General features: G+C 36.0%; 2 protein-coding genes across 4 annotated transcripts in view; one reads left to right on the top strand and one right to left on the bottom strand.

Moving 5' to 3' along the window:
- LOC127868280 (serine/threonine-protein kinase Chk1-like) overlaps nt 1-26,287 on the top strand; it is a 141,802-nt gene that overhangs the window by 19,954 nt on the left and 95,561 nt on the right. The window contains exons 9-12 of the mRNA XM_052409912.1: nt 940-1,105; nt 1,774-1,905; nt 3,578-3,679; nt 5,085-6,498. Of these exons, the coding sequence (XP_052265872.1) occupies nt 940-1,105; nt 1,774-1,905; nt 3,578-3,679; nt 5,085-5,207 (523 nt within the window). The 3' untranslated portion in view covers nt 5,208-6,498. The remainder of the gene's footprint in view (nt 1-939; nt 1,106-1,773; nt 1,906-3,577; nt 3,680-5,084; nt 6,499-26,287) is intronic.
- The window catches only part of LOC127868279 (uncharacterized), a 53,155-nt gene continuing 39,566 nt past the window's right edge, over nt 12,699-26,287 (bottom strand). For all 3 annotated transcript variants that reach the window (XM_052409911.1, XM_052409909.1, XM_052409910.1), the window contains exons 2-10: nt 25,418-25,531; nt 23,941-24,883; nt 21,376-21,517; nt 20,538-20,778; nt 19,570-19,703; nt 18,908-19,201; nt 17,850-18,094; nt 17,115-17,403; nt 12,699-16,406 (exon numbers count right to left, since the gene is read on the bottom strand). In XM_052409911.1, coding sequence (XP_052265871.1) covers nt 16,353-16,406; nt 17,115-17,403; nt 17,850-18,094; nt 18,908-19,201; nt 19,570-19,703; nt 20,538-20,778; nt 21,376-21,517; nt 23,941-24,883; nt 25,418-25,481 — 2,406 coding nt within the window. In that variant the 5' untranslated portion in view covers nt 25,482-25,531 and the 3' untranslated portion in view covers nt 12,699-16,352. The remainder of the gene's footprint in view (nt 16,407-17,114; nt 17,404-17,849; nt 18,095-18,907; nt 19,202-19,569; nt 19,704-20,537; nt 20,779-21,375; nt 21,518-23,940; nt 24,884-25,417; nt 25,532-26,287) is intronic.

Genomic DNA, 26,287 nt, shown 5'->3' with positions numbered 1-26,287 from the left:
GCAATATTGTGACAAAAAAACCTTTGGGGAGCATCACCCGTCTCCGACAGATTCTTGTTTACATTCATGTAGTGTGACTGTGCATCTTTTTGTACTTTTACAGAAATATTTCGAAAAAAATTGAACCTGTTACGAAACTCTCATTGTTTTCAAATTTGAGACAAATCTAGCATTTCATCAATCGCGACTTGTTATCAAATTTAAGCCATGGAAATTCATCAATTCATGATGTTGAAAGTTAAGCTTTTGAGATTCATTTTCATATTTTCTCTTCCTAACTTTTTCCATTTTTTTGAGTTATTTTTATTAAAAATAGGAAACATCAGTTGCCGTCCTCCATGTCAAAACGCCTGCCAAGTCGAACTTGTTTTGAGCGTTTAGATTGGCTTATACAACACAAGCGACCAATCAAATCTCGTTTTACTTGTACTTGATAAAAAGTTATTTTGACCCAAAGAAAATAAATAGATACAAGGGGACAAATCGAAAAAATACCGAAAAGATGTTTATACGAAACGGACTTGCCCCGCAGGCTATCTCCTTTGGAAAATCACTTGGCGGAGACGATTTTAACCCGGCATGGGCAAGCGGGCATCTACTTAAAAAAAGCCCTGGTTTAATAGTACTTGCCTGAGTGCTCCAGATAGGTTTCTATGCAGAGGGGAAATATACAGTACAATTTGAAAGGCGACTTTATTGAGAAGGGAGATTAAGTAAACTTAATTTTTTTTTTTTTAAACCTTCAGTAGAAAATTTTTAGGTTCTATTTGGGAAAAATATATACTTCTTTCCATTGGGAATGGATACCGGCCCCGATTTTGAAAAAACAACAACACTGTTTTGTATAACTTTACCTTTAGCTGTCTTAGCCCAACTTGCTCATGGTTAGTTTTTGTAACCACTGGTTGTCAGTCGTTGGTTGTGCTTTCCCTTTTTCAGTGACCTATCAAGGATCTGCAACTCCCAGCCAGAGTTGCCCCCCATGCAGCCCCGCAGTCAGCTGTCCAGTCTTGACGACCTGGGTCCCGCTATCAGCTTCTCCCAGCCCCTTCATCCCGATCACATGGTGCTGTCTCAGTTACCCTGCACCCCTGGCAACTCACAGGTATGTGGGTAATAGGGGCCTCGCCCTGGCAAAACTGGGCTTAATGCATATACTTTAAGTATCTTCCTAGAATAGCATGTGCAATTCACACAGGCTACTCAGAGGCGACACTTTCCGCTTTTAAGTGATTATTGTGGATTTTTTTTTGTTTAGAAGAGATTTCCTTTAAACAAAAAACAAAAAATTCCATAAAAGCAGAAAGTTTGGTACCTGATTGGCCTGTGCAGAGTGCACAGGCTACTCTGGTACGGCACTTTACGCACTTGTATTGAGCACAGTTGTCTGAGGATACTGCTCATATGTCAACATTTTGGGAGTAACTGTTAAAAATTGGTTTACTTGTTTTGTGTGAGTAACTGTTAAACAATCAGCTCATTTCTCATGTATACAAAGGGTAGCATCCAAGAAAGCATACTGCAAACACTCATTTTTGATATGCTGCCAGATTGTCTTAATCGGTATTACTTGTGTCGCACAAATTCAAAAGATCAATCTTTAATATTATTCTTAAATTATTAGTCTGAGCAACCACAATTTTATAAGGTATGCATTTATTGAATGTCCTGGCACATCAATAAATTTAGAATTAATTATTAAACTATCGCATCTTATAGAGAAATTTAAACCAGATACAACTTTTTTATGTTCAAACCTCACGTTTATTTTAGACCCCAATGCAGAAACTTGTTCGGCGCATGACAAGATTTTTTGTTAAAACTGACAAGACGGAGACCCTAGTTGAGCTGGATCGTGCCTGCGAGACCCTCGGGTACTCTGCTCGCAGGGGAAGCCCTGGTTTTGTAAGTGTCCGATTATTTTTGCTTCATGGTTACCCACGTTTTATTATTTGTTTTACTTCTCAATTATTTGTTGGAGAAAACCAAAGTGGTATAACTGTGCTTTTCAAAGCAATAAACATAATTTTTTTGCATGTGATCAATTATTAATGATAAATAATATATTGCAGTGTTTTTTGTTGTTCAATTTCGGGGCTGAAATTTGTCCCTTTCTGAATTTCTCAAATGACTGCTTAAAATTCCCAATAAAAGTTTCCAAGAACACCTTTTTATGCCCCCCTTCGAAGAAGAGGGGGTATATTGCTTTGCTCATGTCGGTCGGTCGGTCGGTATGTCGGTCCGTCCACCAGATGGTTTCCGGATGATAACTCAAGAACGCATACGCCTAGGATCATGAAACTTCATAGGTAGATTGATCATGACTCGCAGATGACCCCTATTGATTTTGAGGTCACTAGGTCAAAGGTCAAGGTCACGGTGACCCGAAATAGTAAAATGGTTTCCGATGATAACTCAAGAACGCATACGCCTAGGATCATGAAACTTCATGGGTAGATTGATCATGACTTGCAGATGACCCCTATTGATTTTGAGGTCACTAGGTCAAAGGTCAAGGTCACGGTGACCCGAAATAGTAAAATGGTTTCCGGATGATAACTCAAGAATGCATACGCCTAGGATCATGAAACTTCATGGGTAGATTGATCATGACTCGCAGATGACCCCTATTGATTTTGAGGTCACTAGGTCAAAGGCCAAGGTCACGGTGACCCGAAATAGTAAAATGGTTTCCGGATGATAACTCAAGAATGCATACGCCTAGGATTATGAAACTTCATGGGTAGATTGATCATGACTCGCAGATGACCCCTATTGATTTTGAGGTCACTAGGTCAAAGGTCAAGGTCACAGTGACCCGAAATAGTAAAATGGTTTCCGGATGATAACTCAAGAATGCATACGCCTAGGATCATGAAACTTCATGGGTAGATTGATCGTGACTCGCAGATGACCCCTATTGATTTTGAGGTCACAAGGTCAAAGGTCAAGGTCACGGTGACCCGAAATAGTAAAATGATTTTCGGATGATAACTCAAGAACCCTTTTGCCTAGGATCATGACACTTCATAGGTACATTGATCGTGACTCGCAGATGACCCCTATTGATTTTCAGGTCACTAGGTCAAAGGTCAAGGTTCAAGTGACAAAAAACGTATTCACACAATGGCTGCCACTACAACGGACAGCCCATATGGGGGGCATGCATGTTTTACAAACAGCCCTTGTTTTAAAACATTAAGTTCATTTCTCTATCCAGTTTTATGACTCTAACCTTAGCTTATAAAACATTGAGAACACTTCTTTTCTCATTTTTTACGTTTTTTTGTCCAAAAAAGACACAAATTCCCAATTTTAGTCAAAACAAAGAAATTTATCCCAATACAAAGGGCCTAGGTCCCATTCCCCAAAAAAGTGAAAAAACAACAACACTTTAATGTTATGATTTAAGCTTTCTATGGGTTTAAAGAGAGATATCATTAATAAAGGCATTATTCACTTTTCAAACAGTGAAAAAAAAGAAAATTAAATAAATAGAAAATGGGTTTGGTAGACAATAATAGAATCTACAGAAGCAATCAAATGGCACCTATTTTATTTGCTAAATACTTTTCAGACGACAATAAGTACGAAGGACAAGAGAGCTATGCCACTGGTGTTCAAAGCCTGCCTGATGGAAATGGGAGAGAATCTGCTGCTGGATTTCAGACTGTCAAAGGTGGGTAAAAAGTGTATTGTTAACTCTTTCCCACTCAGAGGCAAAGTGAAAATTGCTATATGCAAACAGCATAAAACCAGAACAGCCTGTGAGTAACTCGCAGTCTGTTCAGGTTTTATGCTGTTTGCTGCTCATCAGTATCTAAGGTTTGGAGATGTAACCTTTAAAGTAACATTTCTACTCAAAATCAACGAAAATTTCGTACAATTGTTCGTAAAATAAACTAAACCAATTAAAAATCAGTGTTCCTTATGGCAATTGCCGATTTTTAACAACAGATGTGGTCTGGTAAAATAGATGTTTGTAGATACAAAATGCTCGTTTTTATTATTGTTTTGCATATCTTTTCATACGACACATGAACACTAAATGGTGTTCGTGTGTCGTATGAATAGATATATTCGCGGGAATTAATTGTGGCCACAAATAAATAAAAACGAGCATTTTGTATTTACAAAAATCTATGTAATCATACCACATCTAGCGTTGAAATTTTGACTATTGCTATAAGGAACACTGATTGTTAAGGTGTTAACTTTATTTTACGAAATACTTAAGGAAATTTTCGTTGATTTTGAGCGTTAAAGAGACTTTAAAACTTGAATCTAATAAAATGGTCTTTAATGAATTGCAACTTTCAAAGGGACTACAAATGCATCAAAATGCGTATCTAAGTGGTAAAAGGTTTAGTGGTTGTAGTTTAACTCTTTCAGTGCGGGAACCGAATTTTGAAGGCCTGTGCAAACAGTTTTGATCCAGATGAGACGCCACAGAAAGTGGCGTCTCATCAGGATCCAAACTGTTTGCTATTCTGATAGTATTCTTTGAAAAAAATCGAAGAAAATGCTATTTTTAGAAATTGTGCAGACAACATTTTAGCAGACAACAAATTTCCCAGCATTCAAAGGGTTATTTGTCGTCTGCTAAAATGTGGTCTGCTGAATTTGTAAAATAAGCATTTTCTTTATTATTTTTTCAAAGAATACTATCAGGCGTCTCATCTGGATCCAAACTGTTTGCAAAGGCCTTTAAAGTTTGGTTCCCGCACTGAAAGGGTTAAGCAATAGATCTTTCTGAGACAATGTAACAAGCTCTTGTCCATCATGTTTTTAATGTGCTGAGTCCTGATGGCGAGCAACATGATACAAAATTGCATGACAGAACATTGATGTTATCTTGAGCTTGATCCAACTTGGAAAAAAATTAATAAAACAGGTATTTGTGTTTAAAATGTTTTTCATGTTTGTGCCTGCAAACAATAGGATCCTCTTTAACCAGTTTATATTTAAAAAAAATCAATACAAATAATTGGCCCCATTAGTACCTTTTTGCACCAATGGGTGAATAATTTTTTATGTTAATTTATGGCTCGGTCTTACCACATTCACAATTGTGTGCATTTTAGGGCGATGGGTTGGAGTTCAAGCGCCACTTCATGAAGCTTCGTCATCACATGAAGAAAGTGACCAGTCGAGTTCCGCCACAGTTTCCTCTGGTGCCAACTCAACAATCACAACCAGTCTTGTGATGGAGCAAAACATTCGGGAACTTGGCTTGATTGACATGCGGAGGTTTTCAAAGAGGGCTAGTGATTTTCCATTAATTCCTCAGAATACCGCCTTCACAGTGTGGATGCATGATAGTTGTTTGTTCTCAACTTTGATAGTTGTGAAAGTCGAGCGGCTTGGTGAGACCTGTATGGATATTTACCTCCCCTTGAGGTGCTCCAGTAATCATATCAAAAACATATCAGGGACATACATGCAAGAACTATTGAAATTGTGTTACTGCATTTTGAAAAGCGTCTTCAAACTAAAGTGAAGCGCTTTTTGGGGCATTATTTTGTAGCCGTTATTGGGTCGTTTTCTCAATCGCAACATATGTTTGACCCAAATCCAATCATTTCCAATTGTTGTTTTTTTCCTTTCGGTGTTTAGTAATGGAGATGATAAGTCTAGAAATGAAGTGTTTTAAAGTTATGATATAATTTAACTGATACGTTTAAGTTTGGAATTTACTGGTTTATGTAAGTTTTGTCACTAAGAGTTCAAAATTTATAAATCAAACTATTTATTTCCCAATTAGGAATAAATTGAAGCTAAATATTCACATTTTACAGGTATAGATCATACTCCCAAAAAGATGAGAAAAGGCTCTGGAAGTTAAACATTTAATCTTGTAATTTTGTACGATCAATGTAATTTAAAGACTGTGAAAATTGTGTTGTCAGAAGTTTAAATGGAAACATACAAATTAATTACTAATTTGCATAGCAGTGATTTATGTAAGATATTGACTGATTTGTTTGTTGCCGTTACCAGAACTTTAAGTTTGAAAGATTTTGCTGACACAGTAAATGTGAGTGATGATTTGCACAACTATATCTGTGAATGTTGTGCTTAATCGTGGATGTTCATGATTCAATGCTGTCTGAGTTGTGTCAACAGGGGTTTTACTGCTATTTATAAAAGGACGTAAAACGTACCTGATCCCAATGCAAACAGACCTGATCTCAAACCAAAAATGTATAAATAAAATCCTTATTTATTTATTTTTTTTCGAAGGTGTCTAAAGATTATTACATCACAATTTATTTTATTAACATCTAATAAAGTATATAACTTTTTATGCCCCCCTTCGAAGAAGAGGGGGTATATTGCTTTGCTCATGTCGGTCGGTCGGTCCGTCCGTCCACCAGGTGGTTGTCATACGATAACTCAAGAACGCTTGGGCCTAGGATCATGAAACTTCATAGGTACATTGATCATGACTCGCAGATGACCCCTATTGATTTTGAGGTCACTAGGTCAAAGGTCAAGGTCACGGTGACTCGAAATAGTAAAATGGTTTTTGAATGATAACTCAAGAAAGCATACGCGGCCAACAGGGCACACTCTGAACAATATTACTGAAGCAACTGGTCTGTAATCCTAAATCTATAATTATCAGTCCAATGAAACATCAATCTTTTAGTAAAGTACAGTGGATCAGTAAAAATATTATCAGAATATGAGATTTTTTGTATATTTTGTATATTCAATATTGTGTTAATGTTTAATTTTGTTGATTAATATAAATATAAGCAGGACAGGGGGGGTAATACACTCTTATATACAGGGGAAACAAATGCAATAAAGTTTAAATTTATTGTTACAGCATTTGCCTCCCTTGTAATATATTTAAATTTTACCAAATGTTAGGCTAACTGCATTTTTGTAATGCATACTACTACTACTACTACTACTACTACTACTACTACTACTGCTGCTGCTGCTGCTGCTGCTGCAGCTGCTGCTACTGCTGCTGCTACTACTACTACTACTACTTCTACTACTACTACTACTACTACTACTACTACTACTACTACTACTACTACTACTACTACTACTACTACTACTACTACTACCACTACTACTACTACCACTACTACTCTACTACTACTACTCCTACTACTACTACTACTACTACTCCTCCTACTACTCCTCCTCCTACTACTACTACTACTACTACTACTACTACTACTACTACTACTTCTACTACTACTACTACTACTACTACTACTACTACTACTACTACTAATACTACACCACCACCCACCCACCCACCCCACCCCACCCCACCCCACTCCACCCACCCACCCGCCCACCAACCACCACCACCACCACCACCGTTCACAGTGACAAAAAACGTATTCACACAATGGCTGCTACTACAACTTATAGCCCATATAGGGGGGCATGCATGTTTTACAAACAGCCCTTGTTTTTATTTTGTTTTTCTAATTTGAATTATTATAAAGAGTTATTGTCCCCTACCGGTTTCACTGGAGGGGACTTATGGTTTGCGCTCTGTGTGTCAGTCAGTCTGTCTGTCTGTCCATCACACTTTTCTGGATCCTGGGATAACTTTAAAAGTTCTTAATATTTTTTCATGAAACTTGCAACATGGATAGATGGCAATATAGACATTATGCACGTCATTTCATTTTGTTCATACGTCAAAAATTGTGGTTGCTATGGCAGCCATAAAAAATAAAATCTGAAAGTGGTGGAATTTCTGACAATGGTGGAGCCGGTAGGGGACAATATTGCTTGACAATAGCCTTGTATTAAATTAATTTTTCCCAAATCAGTGCGCTTTTTCCAAAAATGGCCAGGAAATTGCCTGATGTGTCAATATTTGTTGATAAAAAAATCCCAAATTTGGTCCATTTTGTTCCCAAAAATTCCAAAATTTGCCATTTTATCAATTTAAAAATCCAAATTTGACCAGCCTCCTTTTCCTAAAATAGCGAGGAAAGCCCCTGGTCAATTTAATCATTAAATCATTGATTTACATGATTCCATGCTGTATGCGTGGTATGACATTATTCGGTTAAACTTCTGCATGTTTTGTTATGTCATGGCTGTCATGATTGAGAGATTGTGTTGTGTTATATCACAATAATATAGTATTTTTAGAATATTATTTTGTTCAATAGTGCTAGTTAAAACAGATGTAACAATTTGTTTGTGTACCATTATTTTTAGTTGACCTGAGCACAACATGCTCAAGGTGAGTTTTTGTGATTGCCTTTCATCAGTTCTTGGTTGTGTGGTGTGCATCGTGCTTGGTCTTTATTTGCCCTGTGAGCACTGTAGAGGCCATATTTATTGTCCAATCTTCATGAAACGTGGTCAAAATATTTTTCCCAATTATCGTGTTCGTGGTAAAACTGGGTCACATGATTTCAATAACTAGGTCACTAGGTTAAATTAAAGAAAAAAAATGTGAATTCTCTAGAGGCCATATATATTGCCCTATCTTCATGAAATTGGATCAAAACATTTGTCCCAATGATATCTCAACAAGTTCAAAAATGGATAAGGTGGAAGCAAAAACTATGTTACTCATAAACTACGGTGTAGGTTAAATTAAAGAAAAAGCTTGAAAACACTAGAAGCCATATATATTACCCAATCTTCATGAAAATTGGTCCCAATGATAGTTTAGCCGATTTTGAAAATATGTCATATGGGGTCAAATACTAAGTCACTAGTTCAAAACAGAAAGCATGTGAACACTTGAGAGGTCACATTTATTGCCCAATTTTTCTGAAGTGTGGTCAGACAATGTGTCTTAATGATATCTCCGCCACAGTTGAAACTGGGTATTGTGGGTTCAAAAAAAGGTCGCTAATTCAAATAAAGGAAAAGCTTGTAAGCACACTAGTGACCACTTTTATTCTCCAATCTTCATAAAACTTTTGTCCAAACATTTGTCCCAATGATATCTTGGCAATTTTTGAAACTTGGTTGTGTGGGGTCAAAATCTAGTTTTTGTATGTGGATATACATGTAGTAAAACCATTGGAAATCTTGAGAAATCACTTTTTTCACCCACTTATCTTGTTACTGAGAACATTAAAAAATTGTGTTGTTATGATATCTGGTTTGAGTTTGAAAAAGATGTTTTTGTCTGAAAAATGGCTTCCAGGAAATGTCTTATAATTCTGTTGTAAAACTGTGTGAACTCCACCCTCTTAGAATAGTTTAGTTATTTTAGGTCTCCGGTGAGTGTTAAGGCTATAATTGATTAAGTATGCATTGAGAACTTAAGCTTTAGAGTATCCTATTAATTTGCTAGTGAAATAATAAATAATGGAAATAATAAATGTCTCTTTGGAGTTGATGCCCATTACTTGGATGCCCATTACCTGGAAATGAGCATTACAATAAAAATGCAGTTTTTATTTCTTACTTGATCATTGCAGATGACTTTGTTTGCATTGATGCTTGTTTAGTTAAGGAGTGTGTTTATATTTGTATGCCCCAATTTGTGTGTTGAACGATTCTGATTTGAAATCCTCTTTAAATACTGGGTGAATCTAGCTCAAACTTTCACAGTTGAATGACCTTCATTTGCAGTTGATCTCTAGGAATGGAACATTGGCTGAAACAAGTTTTAGCAAAATTATATGGCCCTTAGCCAGTTTTTAGCTCGGCTGTTTTCGGAGAAAACCCGAGGTATTGTCATAGCCAGCTCGTCGTCAGCTGTCCGCCGTAGGCATCGTGCTAAAACCTTAACATTGGCTCTAATATCAAAGTGCTTCCACCTACAACTTTGAAACTTCATATGTAGATGCACCTTGATGAGTTCTACACGCCACACCCATTTTTGGGTCACTAGGTCAAAGGCTAAGGTTACTGTGAACTCTAAAAAAAAATAAAAAAATAATTTTCTGACAAGCTTTCGCAGCTGAGCGTGGCACCCGTTATGCGGTGCTCTTGTTCCATTATAAATTGAACATTGTATTTTCAAATCCTTAATAACCAGGTGAATCTTGTTCGATCTTTCATTGTTTACCCACTATTATGTGTACTTGATTGTGAAGAAAGTAATTTTGGTTGTGACGAGTTATGGAATAATTATGGCTTTTGTCTGTATTTTCCATTATAGAATATAAAATTACACAATTTAGTTTTCAACTCCTCTTTAACTATTTGGTGGATATTTCTCAAACTTTCACAATTGAATTACGGATATCGTAATATTTGATCGAAAAAAGAATAACTGTTTATGTGACTAGTTTTGGCAGAAGTATGACCCTTTTTATGTTTTTCCTGTACAGAATATATAGGTACACAATTTTGTGTGTTCAACTCCTCTTTTACTACTGGTACTAGGTGGATCTAGCTGTGGACTGTAACAGTTGAATGACCTTATTGTTGATATGATTGTAAAGAAACTAATTTTAATTTTGATCAGTTTTGGGCTGAATTTAAGCCCTTTGTCTTCTTGTGCACCGTATAATAAGAGTCAAACTGGGCATATTGCTTGTGCGTAAAGTGTCATCCCAGATTAGCCTGTGCAGTCCGCACAGGCTAATCAGGGACAACACTTTCCGCTTTAATAACATTTTTGGTTTGTATGAAGTCTCTTAATAGCAAAAATCCAATTGAGGTCGAAAGTGTCGTCCCAGATTAGCCTGTGCAGACGACATTTTACGCACATGCATTAAGCCCTGTTTTCTCAAAGCCCGGTAACTATAATAGTGGATTTGTCTCCAAACATGTGTTGTCTTGTTCTGAGAAAACTGGGCTTAATTCATGTGCGTAAAGTGTCATCCCAGATTAGCATGTGCAGTCCGCACAGGCTAATCAGGGACGTCACTCTCCGCTTTAATGGTATTTTTTTAGTTTCAAGGAAGTCCCTCCTTACCGAAAATCAAGTTTAGGCGGAAAGTGTCGTCCCTGATTAGCCTTTGCGGACTGCACAGGCTAATCTGGGACAACACTTTACGCACATGCATTATGACCAGCTTTCACAGAACAAGACACATATGTTGTCTGGGCATCAGTGTCTGTGACACATTTCTATTTGTAATGTAGAGGACCTATACATGTATTAAACTGATGAAGTACAGATATTCTTTAATGCATTGACGTTTTGATGAGTTTCAAGGAATGTAATGATCAAGGTAATCATTTCTTTAAATAATCACAATAGGTCTGTCTTCAGTTACCTTTTTGGCTCAGTGAATATTTACAAATGAAGATTTTGCAAAATTATTAAATGGTTATGAAGATAAAGTTATAGTACCGATAGTACGTGTTCATAAGATACTAGTGATCAGTATCTAATAGGTATAAAATATTTTATTTTTTTTGGAGATTGCATGAATGATGAAATTGCCAATAAAATATATCTTTGTGAAATTTACCTATCTTGTTGATTAATTGGAACTGTTTTCTCTCAATTATTTATTAGCATTCTAATGCTAAACATTTATTGAAAATTGATATTCTTTTGATGAATATTACTAGTCTTCTTATGTAGAAGAATGTCACATATTTGCCATTTACTGAAAGTGAATTGACTTTACTACTCATAAACGTATTAACTGACCATCATAATATAACTCTTATACCCTTTACGTTTTATACCGTTAACAAATGCAGGAAAATACAATGTTGCTGTACGAAGCTCTTAAACATACAGCATATGCACATAACGGAGGCTTCTATTGTCACATAAAAAGTTGCACATATTTGTTGATTGGTCATGCAATTTTTTCTACAGCCATTCCCCTTAAATCTGAAAAAAGTGAAAATTACCTACTGTTACTTCCATGCTCTTCAAGCAATTTAATTGAACGTAAAATCAGTTGTCACCATAAAGTAAAGATATTTTGATCATCTTTACCCTTGCTGATCTACACATCCCCCCCCCCCTCCCAGTTAAATTCCCTTGCACATAGTTGACAAAGCGGTTTCTTCATTCCCCCAGATAGAATGATTGGGGGTATATTGTTTTTTGGCCTGTCTGTCTGTCATTGTATGTGTGTGTATGTCATTGTATGTTCGTGTCTGTCCCAAAACTTAACCTTGGTCATAACTTTTGCAATATTGAAGATAGCTACTTGATATTTGGCATGCATGTGTATCTCATGGAGCTGCACATTTTGAGTGGTGAAAAGTCAAGGTCAAGCTTCAAGGTCAAATATATGGCTTCAAAGCGCAGTAGGGGGCATTGTGTTTCACAAATACAGCTCTTGTTGTATTAGTTACATGGGACTAAGCTCTTTTTTGATGAGTCATTAAATAGCCCATCAATTTTCATTAAACTTTCTTTGACAGCTAATTTATCTAGTGTTAAATGGAAATAGTGTTGGAGTATTTACTGTGTATTCCAAGGACGAACAGTTGCTTCTATACGCAATAAAATGTACTCTGTTGAACACATAAAAGAACAGACATATAGCTGTCTATTCACAAAATGGATCACTGCAAGGATATGGAATGAGTGAAAATGTTCACTTGTGCCTGGAAAAATCTCTTTTTTTCTCAAGCAACATTGTTAAACAAGTTTGAATTCATGGTTTTCCCAAAAAAATTCCATAAATTATTTGTAATTATTATAATAATGTTCCCAATTTTATATCACTTTTACCATAAAAAATTGTCCTTGCAAAATGAAGTGTGTTCATTTCATTTATCTGCCATTGAGCTAGAGAAAAAATAACCAGAAACAAAGCATACAGTATTTCAATCAATTTTATTATTTTGATCATGAATACTCGTATAACAACCGCCACTGAGATTGACCCAATACAAATGACCTCCATCGTGCGAAAATGGGTCTTATGCCATATGCAGCCACCATAGCTTCTGGTCACCCTGCACATTCACGCAGTCTTGTTAGGATCTACCCTGAACGATTATGAGACCATGCAATAATGTGTCACTATAGCAGACAGAGTGACTCAACATCAGACTGCCCTGGACTCGAGTAATGCAGGCTGCATAAAGCTTAAGATCCATTTTCGCATGACAAAGCTCAAATTTAACAGCACAGAGTCAGTCTTCAATAAACCATACAATAGATTCACAAATAAACGAGTCCAACAGACATGCCCATAATAGAGAACAACCACAACAGATATAAGTTACAGATTGAAAACAAGTAGATAGCACATATAAGTGTGAAAGATTGACAAATTGATAAATAGTTAACAGAATAAATAAATGCTTTAAAATATTGTAGTAAAAAAAGAAGAGAAAAAATCCATAATTGTATAAAATCTGCAATTAATAAATTATAAAATAATAATTTACAAATAACAAATGTTCAGCCATGTTAACAGTAATTTAATAATAAACAACCTAAAATTTATTGATGTAAATTTAATTGGTACCAAACTGTATTTGTGAAATATCTTAAGTATTACTGTTCAGTGTTGCTACTATATTGTTACTAAAAACATAGAATTTTTGTTGAAAATAACTTTGTAATTTTGAAAAAACAAACAATACTCAAACTGATCAAAAAGTAACACAGGACACTACAGCACCAAAAACAACAACAATAGGAAAAACAAAATAAACTAAACATGCATCCATCAACAAATCTTATCCCTTTGCATGCTGGGAAATTTGTTGTCTGCTAAAATTTCGTCTGCTGAATTTATAAAATAAGCATTTTCTTCAAAAAAAAATCAAAGAATACTATCAGAATAGCAAACAGTTTGGATCCTGATGAGACGCCACGTTCTGTGGCGTCTCATCTGGATCCAAACTGTTTGCAAAGGCCTTTTAAATTAGGTTCCAGCACTGAAAGGGTTATACATTGGCAACATTTCTCATCGTCTTATTGACTTGCCGGAGAAAAGGAACTTTTAGTCTAGGCCCTGACTACCACTCAAAATATCAGCTATAACATAAGATGTTCTCACATAGCCGAAAAGAAATACTATGGTACGAACATCAATAATTCAAACATTTTGTCTATGATAATCTGTAAACTATAAAGCCGGTCTACATGTTTTACTTAAACTGTACAATTATTTTAAATCTACCTTCCAATTATGCGGATTGCGTCAAACAACAAGTAATAACAACAAGACGAATTTTCAATCTGCAACAAACATGTTCTCATGCTGGTCTGATAAGATATTGTGCCACAGTGCATTAGAGATAACTCAAATACCATCTTTCCAGGTCATAGGAATGCGTTCCCTGAATGCCAACATGTGGAAAACCCATCAGCAGCATTTATTATGTTTTCTACTCTGCAACAATTTGTCTATCCAACATTCTTGTGTGCGGTCATGCAAAATATTTTCAACAACATCTTTGCCCAGCCAAAGCGTCTGTTATTACGTCACTGAACGCACAAAAATCTATCTTTCTGGTATTTAGAGCATTTTTTTCCCTCCATTGACGCCAGTTTACACAAATAAATGACTTGCACATCCAATTTGCGTCAGTTAAGATATTAATCATTATAATATTTCTTCATTTAACTGTGCTTTAGTGCCAAAAATGCAAAAAATACAAGTTAACACCTGAACCAATGTTTCATCCAGATATTAAAACACACCCTGGATATGTCATAGAGAATTATTCATTTCAAACTTATATCACTGTGCAAGTTTGTTTTGCAAATGTGTTACCAAACTGCAAAATTGTGAAGAAACAAGTAACAGCATACTTAGTACTGTAGTCATAACTGGTGCAAAAGTGCAACAAGTGCTCAACCCTTTACCACATAAATACGTATTTTGACGCATTTGAAGTCCCTTAGAAAGTTAAATTTAATAAAAGACCTTTCTTTCTACATTAAGTTTTAAAGGATTAATTTCCAACCCTTAGATACTGATGAGCAGCAAACGGCATAAAACATGAACAGACTGCGAGTTACTCGCAGGTTGTTCTGGTTTAATGCTGTTTGCACATAACCGTTTTCACTTTGCTACTGAGTGGGAAAGGGTTAAACAAAATTACAACATCTGTATAATTGCTTTCCGAAAAAAAATGATGTTAAAATTTTTAACCAGTGCAGTGCAAAACTCCCCAAATTTCAAGTGTATGATACAGAACTGGGAACTTTTGAGTGCTGTGAAGGGTTATCGAGCATTTAAAATGCCATTTGTCTGTAATTATGCAAATTCAGTCCACACGTTGTCAATTAACAAACAAGTGCTTCTATATCATAATTTCTGATCAGGTTTAAAACTAGTTAACCCTTGTCAAAACAAAAACCTTTTATTATATGTTTTAAATTCTTTAAATGCAGTCTGATATCATTTTGACATTGATAAATACATTTCCAAATAAAAATAAGTTATTGGAAAACAATATTACTGGAAAACAGTTTTCAACAATCTATGCTGAAGAGCTGAGCATTTATTTAAAATTTAAACTTTTTCATTCATCTGACATATGAAAAATTCACATAAAAAACAACCCTCTTTTGCATGTGTTCATGAAATATTGCATTGGAAAAGACGAAAATATATATTGCAAAATCACTATAGGTAAAACATCACTCAAAATAGTCAACACTGACTAAATATAATTCATAACAACAAGCAAATTGTTCAAATTCAAAAGGCACTTACAAAAAAGGTAAATATACAAAAATAGGCTATTTACATGAAAGACGTCGGGATTCAAATCTGGCAAATATCATTTCACACATAAGTTTTGCTGATAAAACAACAAAGGACAGATCATCTCAATGTTTCGTTCTGAAAATCTAAATAACATGAACGGTTCTTATACTTTGAAGTATAACATTTAACACAGCTGTTTTTCCTTGAGATTTTAAAAATTATCCATGATCAAACACAAACAGTACTTCAGTTCACGAATTTCTTCAGTCAATGATATAAAACAAAAACGTTCATGATTCAGTAATTGAAATCTTTCTCACAATGTACTGGCAAATTTAATGTCCGAAGACTCATAATATCACAGGGTAAAACTGGTAATCCGAGAGGTCACTGTCCATATCCCCATGAGGAAACACATGCCTGGCAAACGTAATACACTCCATGTCACAACTGTAATTGCTCCGGTTATGACTAATGTTTTTGAACATTTTGTTGTGCACTTCTTAACCATTACAGATATTTCCAATCTCAGGTAAAACTTTAGTGTTGACTCCAATTCACATTTGGAAATCCTCATTTACTGTTCTTGGAACATTGTACGCATTTTCTCACATTTGAAACAAACCCGATTTATCCAATGTCCGGCCAAATAACCGTGCAATATGTTGTAGCGTTTGCTATTGTTTGGAAGAACTCTGGACATCTCTGGCGATGCTGGTTGCTAGGCAACATTTTTTCTTGTTGCTATGCAACACTGAAGAACACACTGGGCTGCTAGGCAACCAGTCAAGATTATGTTCACACCTGCCACACTGAGTCTGGGTTCTCTTCACTGTCCGAGTTGCTCTTAGACTACAAACAGAAACAATCATAATAAACCATCTACAAATACAATAACAAACAACTTTTCAATTTTTTATTTCTCTCAATATAATTATGCTGAAAAAGAAGCATAATTAGGAAATATAAATTTTGCTTAAGCTTGCCTTTTTGATCAATACATTTTTTTTTCCTGATAGTTGACCCTATTCTCAACCTGCACCAGGGTTTTTCTTGGCCCGATTTTATAGCCGAAATTCATCTATGTTCCCAATCCCCAAAAGTATACTTTTTTCCCAAAATGTGGCAAAAAATTCCCAATTTCCCCCCCCCCCCCGCAAAAAAATTTTTTTTTTTTTAGAAGGAAGTGTCTAATGCGTATTTTATCTCAATTTTAATTCATTTACATCTAACAAAGTATTATATGATTTTGTTCTTTTAACTTGAACGATTATAAAGAGTTATATCAAATTAAGTATTTTCCTTATCTGTGAACTTTTCGTGTGGAAAAAAAGGCTAATGACTTTTTTTTCCCAATTACATGAAAATGCCGATAAAATTCCCAATTCCAAAGCCATGGGCTATCTTCCCAAAAAGTGGGGAAAAAACCTGTGCACACAACTTTTTTGCAATTTAAGACAAACTATTCAGCATTATTTAGTTAACATTTTTGCCATGAAAAAAGTATCATATCAGAAGAAATTACTATAAACATGTTGAGCCAACCAAAAAAGTATTTACCCCGCTCTTCAGGTCTTCGATTTTCTTGAGTAAATCCTCCTGCGAAATTTTGCTGTACGCCTCCAAAGCGCTGGTACTTCCCGTCTTCTTGTGGCAGACCTCAAGAAAGTTGGATGGGTCATGGCTGCCCTGTCGACTCAGCGATCCCGTTGCCACGAGAGACGGCCGGGGAGAGTGGTGGGGCGTGCAGTAGATGGTGTGAACGCTTGAACTGCGCGTCATCGGTGATCGCTGGTAGACACGTAAGATTGCTTCCTTTTCGCTTAGCTGAGATTGGAGTGACTTGACACTGCAAATAGATTGGAGATTCTTTTATATATAAACATATGTTGGTTCTTTCTTTAAACAACTTATTTGGAATAAGATCATACTTTTAAGTTGTAAAGAGATATGAATTTTCTTACATAACTACTGGTATATGGACAAAAGAACAAATTCCACTTGACGCTGATGCAAGTATTATGAGACAGAATAAACACACCAGTTGTACATGTAAGTATGAATAAGGATAACATTAAAGCAATAATCATGTTCACTGAAATGGTACTATTTATGGTTAATTGCAGAAAACAAACACACACACATACACACAGAGAATTGTTTGTTTATAAATAAATGATTATTACAATATTTTAAAAGGGAATAAAAAAGCTTCAATGTGCATATATAAGTGGTAAAGGGATGAAGGAAAACAAGTCTTGTAATTAAAATAAATAAGAAAATATATTGTCCAACCTAGCCTCCAGTTCGGCCACCTTCCTGTTTGCCTTGTAGACCTCTTCCATCTGTCTCAGCTTGTCTGCCTTCGCCTCGTTGATCAAGGTCTCCGTGGAGAGGCTCGAACATGTGGACGAACACATGCTAGAGGAACACATGCTCCCAGACTGGTCGTACGCTGGAAGTCGACTGAAGGAGTCGGTCTCTAATGACTCTTGTAGCTTCAACTTGCGAATACTCTCTTCCAGCTGTTGTTCCTTCCACTGCGGGAATAAAATAACATAAATTTGTTTAAGAAAGAAAATAATAAAAAATCATCTTAAGACTCGACTTACGACGTAGAGTAGTGTGAAACATGTTGTTAAATGTGTCTGCTTCACCTATCAATATAACATCCAATAGTTCAGAACCCAAATTCTGTAATCAAACCCATATAGACCGTTTTAACCCATTTACAAGAGTAATAATAATTAATATGAAAATGTATCAGCCATAACCATGTAAAGGAAAATTAGTCAGTACAGAAATGAATACACACCGCAATAAAACATGAAGTTGGTAAATATAAGTATACCGATATATGACCCAATGACACAGAGCTACACATACTTGTATCAATTCCTTCTCTATATGACCCAATGACACAGAGCTACACATACCTGTATCAATTCCTTCTCTATATGACCAAATGACACAGAGCTACACATACCTGTATACCGATATATGACCAAATGACACAGAGCTACACATACCTGTATCAATTCCTTCATGACACAGAGCTACACATACCTGTATCAATTCCTTCATGACACAGAGCTACACATACCTGTATCAAATGACACAGAGCTACACATACCTGTATCAATTCCTTCTCCAGCTGTGACACAGAGCTACACATACCTGTATCACCGATATATGACCCAATGACACAGAGCTACACATACCTGTATCACCGATATATGACCCAATGACACAGAGCTACACATACCTGTATCACCGATATATGACCCAATGACACAGAGCTACACATACCTGTATCAATTCCTTCTCCAGCTATGACACAGAGCTACACATACCTGTATCAATTCCTTCTCCAGCTGTAGAATCTTGGCCTCTTTTTCCTCCAAGAGTTTCTTGATGTCCACATTCATCTCCGCCTTGCCATCCTTTCCCTTCCCACAAGCCCCCGCATTGGACGACACCTGAGACTTCGCGGAGACGTGATGTCGTCGACAGTACTCTAGCTCCTTCTCGAGTTTGAGTCGTATGTTGGTCTCGGTTTGTTCTTTCTTCTCGTATGCAGCCTTTATTGAGGCAAGCTCTTGCTTGATTTCCTCATCGTACTCTGCCAGGAGCTGCTGGCGACGCTCCTGAACAATTGAAAATGTTCAATTTTATTGAATGACATCAAAAATAAAAAGCAAGAAATGATGAGAATTTCTGAAAAATTGGTAATTTAATTGTCTTAAATCCTGAAACTAGAGCATAAGTCTTATTATAGCTGTAATAGATCTGTTATGTAACAGATTCTTTAAATGGAAGTCTTTTAAAAAATCCACTCAAACCCGAAAGTGTTGTCCCTGATTAACCTGTGCAGACTACTCAAACTAATCTGGGATGACACTTGTTGTCCCGGACAAACCAGTGCACACTGCACAGGCTTATCTGCCACAGCACTTTACGCACTTGCATAAAGCCCCATTTTCTCGCACCAGATTCACACACACTATCCCCTCACCTCCTCATCCAGCCTCATCTGTGAGGCCTGCACGTTCCTGAGGATGTCAATCTGGGCCCTCTGCTCCTGTATGGTCATCTTCATGGCCTCTATCTCCATCTCCTGCCTCTCCTTGATACCCAGCACCTCCTTGTCTGCAACCATCAACAGATTAAACATAAATTATAATTCCTACAGTTCATAATTAAGTTAGCAATCTAAAAATCCAATGTAACAGTCACAAAAATAGTATAGTAATTCTATAATATTTGAGCTCTCTGAGAAAACGGAGCTAAATTCATGTGCGTTTAACCCTTTGCATGCTGGGAAATTTGTCGTCTGCTAAAATGTCATCTGCTGAATTTCTAAAATTAGCATTTTCTTCGATTTTTTTTTCAAAGAATACTATCAGAATAGCAAACAGTTTGGATCCAGATGAGACGCCACGTTCTGTGGCGTCTCATCTGGATCCAAACTGTTTGCAAAGGCCTTCGAAATTCGGTTCCAGCACTTAAAGAGTTAAGTGTCTTCCCAGATTAGTCTGTGAGATTGCTCAGTCTGTGAGATTGCTCAGGCTGTGAGATTGCTCAGGCTAATTGGGGACAGCACTTTCAGCCTAGACTGGGTTTTCATTACGAAGAGACTTCCTTTAAATGAAAAATTCCATAAAATCAGAAAGGGTTGTCCATGATTAAAGTTTACCCACAGAGCTTATTTTATTTCTTAAATTTATAATTAAGTTTACAAATTTAAAATCCTACATAACACAACTGTATATTTATTTATTATTATTCTTCTTTTCATTACTATTATTAAATTATAACATGTAATCATCAACATTTTTATCAAATTGTTATCATTTTGTTTACTGTCATCTTGAACTGTCATGTCATTATAAGTTCTACTAACATCCCTATGTTATGGTAACTACCAACAAAATCAAAATTGAAAACAAACAAATCGATCATCTTCCACACATGGTCACTCACGTTTTGCAAGCAGGTGGACCATGCTGCTATCGCTGGGCTCCACGGATGCCAAGATGGCGGCATCTGGCACCGGTAGCCCAGCCTTCTGTAGCTGCTGGATCAGACTGTTGTTCACAGCTTTCTGCTTCTTAAGCTCTTCTTCCAAGTGTTTCTTCATCGCCGACTCCTTCTGGATGATTTTTTTGGAAGACTTTTGAAGGGATTCATAGCCTTCGTGGACGTTTTGTAGCTCCATCTCAAACTGTGCAAGGGTAAACAAAACATAAAGGGTGATAATGTGGGGTTCAATAATAAAAAGAAGTTTTTCATAGGTGGTGAAATCAGCCATACCACGCGCAATTATGTCTAATGCAATTTGAGGGCATCATAGCTAACGGGTTCAGCTACAGTGTCAACTAATGAGACCACTTTGTCTTGCGTTACTTTAAAGTGGAAAGGGTAGCTTTTGCCCAGACTGCCCAGACGTCTGGAGCTATGCAGGCCGAATATGGCATAAGACCCATTTTTACATAAAACGGCCATATTTGAATACCTTTATATTGGAAAAAAAGCTGATTTCATCTTGAAGCAGTAATCAGGTAAATCTAACACAAAAATAATGTTTACTTGTCAATAATTCAAAGACAGTTGATTTCACCGCTCCTAGTTTTAAAGTTACAATTGTTTATACCACATCAACACAAATTTGGAGTTGATATATGGGAATTTAACCACTAGGGTGTCAGTACCACGCATAAAATCTTCAATAAAGACACTTTTATGAAACATTTTCCAAAACAACAATCAGAAAATGAAATGAGAAAATGAAAAGCAACAAGTATTTTAGTATTCAGGATACCTTCTGTAGCAACATGACTTTGCGTTCAAAGACGGAAAGTTTCTGTCTAAGGGCATGGTTCTCCTCCGAAAGGACGTTGACCATGCTTGTTGCCTTGAAGGCTATTTGGTCTATATCAGCATATCTTGAGCCATCTCCCACACTGGAAATACAATAATTTCTATCTTATAGTTAACTCTTTGCATGCTGGGAAATTTGTCATCTGCTAAAATGTCGTCTGCTGAAATTCTGAAATTAGCATTTTCTTCAATTTTTTTCAAAGAATACCATCAGAATAGCAAACAGTTTGGATCCTGATGGATTTTCATCTGGATCCAAACTGTTTGCAAAGGCCTTCAAAATTCGGTTCCAGCACTGAAAGAGTCAACAGTTTTCATATTGGAGAGTACTCCGCTGTCATATGTTTTTAGTTGTGCTTTTGCTAGTACTACATATAGACATTCACCCACAAATACAACATGGACAGTCATTCATATATATGCACATACATGCAGAAAAAAGTGAACCTTTAGATACATTTTAAGTTAACAAATTCATAAACTAATTCTGAATGAGCCTTTTGAAAACAATCATGTTTATTCTATGTGGTGTTCTATTGATTATTTATTTCACGTTGTTAAAAAATATATTCTTTATTTCATGATAATGAACTTAAATACTTAAAAAAAAAAAAATTATTTATTTTTTGCAAATCTGTGTGATATATTATTATATCTTATCAAGCATATATCTTATTAAACAAAGTCCCTGTTCAAAATCCAAGAACCAATGCTGAATTACTTCCCTTAAATCAACACTTAGTTACTTCCCTTTGAATACTACTCTACACCCAAAGGTGTGACTCATCCACAAGCAATGCCATACACTAAAGTACTTAACATTTTTGGCACGCCACCAGCCCATTCAGCCGCTGACGACTTAAACCAGTTTACGTATTTATAAACAACAGAGGAATGCTGCATTGAAGATAATTGGCGGACAGACATTTTGAATAAACAGACATTATGAATAAGACAATAAAAGTTGGCTCCGTTTTCTGGTTCAGGAAAGGGACAGTTTTTACAGGATTTTGCTTTGTTTACTGCTCAAGATTAGGTGCAGTATATACTAGCATGTGACTGCAGTGTTTTTGATGATATGTTTCAGTTTTTCCCCCAAAAGTAATTGAATAAAAAAATAGATAAAATTCACACAAATGTAAATAGGTTAAAATGAAAAAATACAACAAGCTTATACATAAAAAATAATTCTTTTTTTCCTTTAAGTTGTTTTTATATACTTTTTAGTTTCAAAGGTATCAAACATATGAAATATCAAACATTCACGCTTGAAAAACTGGTTCCCACTGGTCTTTTAAAAATGTTAAACACATAAAAATCTGAACAATCGCAAAATAACCTAGTGAAAAACAAGCTTATTGAAATATTTGAAGTGTCAAATATTCAAGTTCATCTAGTGCGACATACCATCACGATTTTGTACAAAAATGCTGAAATAATTTCAAGTGCTCCTTGGGTTATTATGAAATACTTAAATCAAACCCACACAATTTGTTTATGGCTTTAAATGAAAATAATATGTACCTGCTCTTATTTTAAATTGAACACACAAAAATGTGTACCTGATTGACCCATGTTTTACCACAATATAACTACAGATCATAATTGGCATTACAGGAGGTATACGACCAACATCAATCAGACAAATTACCTAAGGAATGCCGTTTTCTAACACGAGGCCTGTAAGCGGAAACAAAAACGTTCCATCAACACAGTTAATCATGAATTATATATATTAGCGTTGATAAAGTTCAAGTTGTGATTGGCAGAATATCACGATTTTACTAATTTGAATACTGTTAAGTATATGTATTTCATTAACGATTCCTTTCCGTGTTGATGTTCTCATCATAAATTCTCATGCTGAAATAATTTCTTCTGAATTTCAATTGCCATTACAATCCTGCTAAAGTACAATAACTCATCAAGTACATTCTTGTGACAGAATGCATTCTTAAGTAATAAATCATCCCCACCACTAATGAGCATATCAGTAACATTGCTTGAGGTCTGTAAAGATATGAGCCGGGGCTTCTGAGAAAATCCTGCTTATTGCATGGGAACAATAAAAATATGTGCGTAAAGTCTCACAACAGATTAGCCTGTGCAAATTTCAAAAGAGGAAAATATTTATCATTAATCAATTAAAAATTTCTATGGGAGTAACAATTTACATTATATATTTCTTTAATCAAACATAAATCATCAAAACATATTTCTCTTTCACCACTTTGGGAATTAATTAATTCTTTTATTTTGACTAAAATTTGGAAATCTGTGTTGTTTTGTTTTGCTAACAAATACTTTCAAATTAAGAATAAGGGTATCAAACATTATAATATGCTAACTTAAATAATTGTCTTTTTTTAACACCTTCAATTAGGAATTTCAGGCAGTTATTTGTAGTTTTTTTAGATTGGCAGAACTTCAATCCCAATTTAGAAAACTTGGCCCCACATTTGACCAAAAGTTGGTTTCAACTTATCTGGGAAGACCCAGTACCTACCAATGCTCTAGAGAATGCTGGGATCCTCTGTCTGAGCCTGAACCCCCAGGGGTATGTATGACCCCTGGGTATTGAGCCCGCTGGTCCAGCAGGTGGCTCAACTCCGGCTGTGACCTTGACCCTGGGATTTCCGTCTTGCCCAGAATCTCGTATGACCTCCTGGCTGCCTCGTGACCTTGAAAGCCCGGGTAGGTAGGGGGTGGGGGCAGGGGCGAGCTGTTCAAATGATTCAGGTTCATGTGTGGCTGCCCAGAATGCATGGATGTGTGTGACATGAATGAGGGTAACTGTTGTTGCTGGAGTTGTTGATTGAGATGGTGCTTCTGAAAATTTAAATGTGCCTGAGGTCTGCTCATCTGAGGAGAGCCGTAGTCCATTGCACTGTGAGTCCACTGTTGAGGGTAATTTGCGTACAAAGTTGAACTGCTGTACGATGTTACGCCACTAGGTGAGGTCAAATTTGAGCTTAGAGAAGTGTCACACGAAAATCCTGAACTTTGTCGGGAAATATTTGTACTCGAGTCACTTTCTCCGCCTAACTGATGCTTTGAACTTTCACTGCCCGAAAATCCACTTTCGCTTGAATGATAGAGATTCTGGGTCTGGGAATGGGTAACATGACACAAACCATGAGCTGGAGAATTGACGCTGGTAGCTATATACGGTCCGTGAACACTAGAATAAACACCATTTCCTGGTGTCACATATATATGCGGTGTATTTGACGATTGCATCAGTTTTTGGTCGATCTCTGAGGCGGGCATACCTAGGCGAGCCATGATACTGTAGTCGCTGAAGCCGCTGGCATCGTAAACCAGATGCGGGGACGAAACCTGAGTTTCCTCCCCTTGCGGTTCCTGTCGCTGTCCGCTTGCTAGATTCTCATTGGACGATACTGAAACATCAGTGCTTGCCTCACTACCAGAGAAACTCTGATGTAAACCTGAAAGAAGAATGAGATCATTGTGAATAGTTATAACATTGATGACCTTATAAGGCTTATGCAACAGGTCGAGAAATAATATTGTCTTGAAACCACTGACCAATATTGTCTAACCATTTTTTTTCATATAATTTAAGTCATTTTGAACAAAAGAAATTGATACTTTTTTTTGTCAAGTTCACAGTTTTAAAGAAACTAAACTTTGTTTTATCCTACAAAAAGGGTACATCCCTTAATATTATGACAATGTAAAAATGATTATATAGTATAACATTAAATCACTTTAATTTGAAAAATTACACCATCTGACATCAATCCTTGCCATTTCATGTCTTTTTAATGTCCATTATTCGTTAAGCATTTATATGTGCAGTTAATAAGAATAACAAATATTTAGTTTAAAAACAAGTTCTGTAAACATATTATAACACAAGATCTTTACTCACTTTCATCATTTTACAAACAAGTTATTGTTTAACAAAGTGCTGGTTGTTTAAAATTTGTTGTCTGCCCTGATATTTATCGGCTTCTCACCAGTTTGGCTGCTGCTCTGTTTTGGAAGACCAGGATAAGGAGGTGGCTCTCGAAACTGTGACATGTTGGTGTAGATTTCTCTGTATAGGTCTTCAGGGCTAGTCAAACTGTAATCTGAAAATACATTTTTTTTACATAATTGAATATGGCTTGATAAATATAATATAAATATATATCATTATGCAGTTGAGGGGTGTACTAATAATATTGCACCCCAGGTGAACGATGGCCAAAGTCAACATTACTCTTTGAGGGGGGAATATTTACTGCACTGTCAAAGATGCCTATGATTTATTTGGTTATACTGAACACACATGCTGTACTTTCAGAACAAATAAATTGAACATGCAAAAAGTATATGAAAATCCACAGCTTATCATCATGCTTTTTTTAAATACATTTTTATAAGCCTCTACAGTAGGTTAACCTATTACATGTATAAGCTGGAAAGGCAGTTCATATTGCCACTATTTTTTGCCCCATGTAAAGGTCATCTTTAAAATTTTAGCCCTACCAGGATATATTATGTTCTAATAATTCATGGTATATGAAAATTATACGCACATGGGTAAATGGAAATATAACATTGAAAAGTCACATGTGATATAATAAAATGCTACGGTATGAGAGAAACCTTTGGACTAGGTTTCAAAAGATGCCTTATTACTTTCAAAAGAAAATATTTAGTTTTAATATTGAACACATTATGCAACTGACTCATGTATGTATTGTTTAGAATGTTTATTTTGTTCTGTTGGTACAAAAACAATTCTGAGACACAAATTTTCTGTGTGATTTAAGTATGTCATTATCAATCGCAAAATTGTGTTACATGCACAATAAAGTTTCAAACAAAACAAAGAAACCAAT

This window comes from Dreissena polymorpha, chromosome 2, assembly GCF_020536995.1.
Source record: "Dreissena polymorpha isolate Duluth1 chromosome 2, UMN_Dpol_1.0, whole genome shotgun sequence".
Classification (NCBI taxonomy): domain Eukaryota; kingdom Metazoa; phylum Mollusca; class Bivalvia; order Myida; family Dreissenidae; genus Dreissena; species Dreissena polymorpha.
The sequence above is the reverse complement of the archived record's forward strand: the minus strand, read 5'-3'. Positions and strand labels throughout refer to the sequence as shown.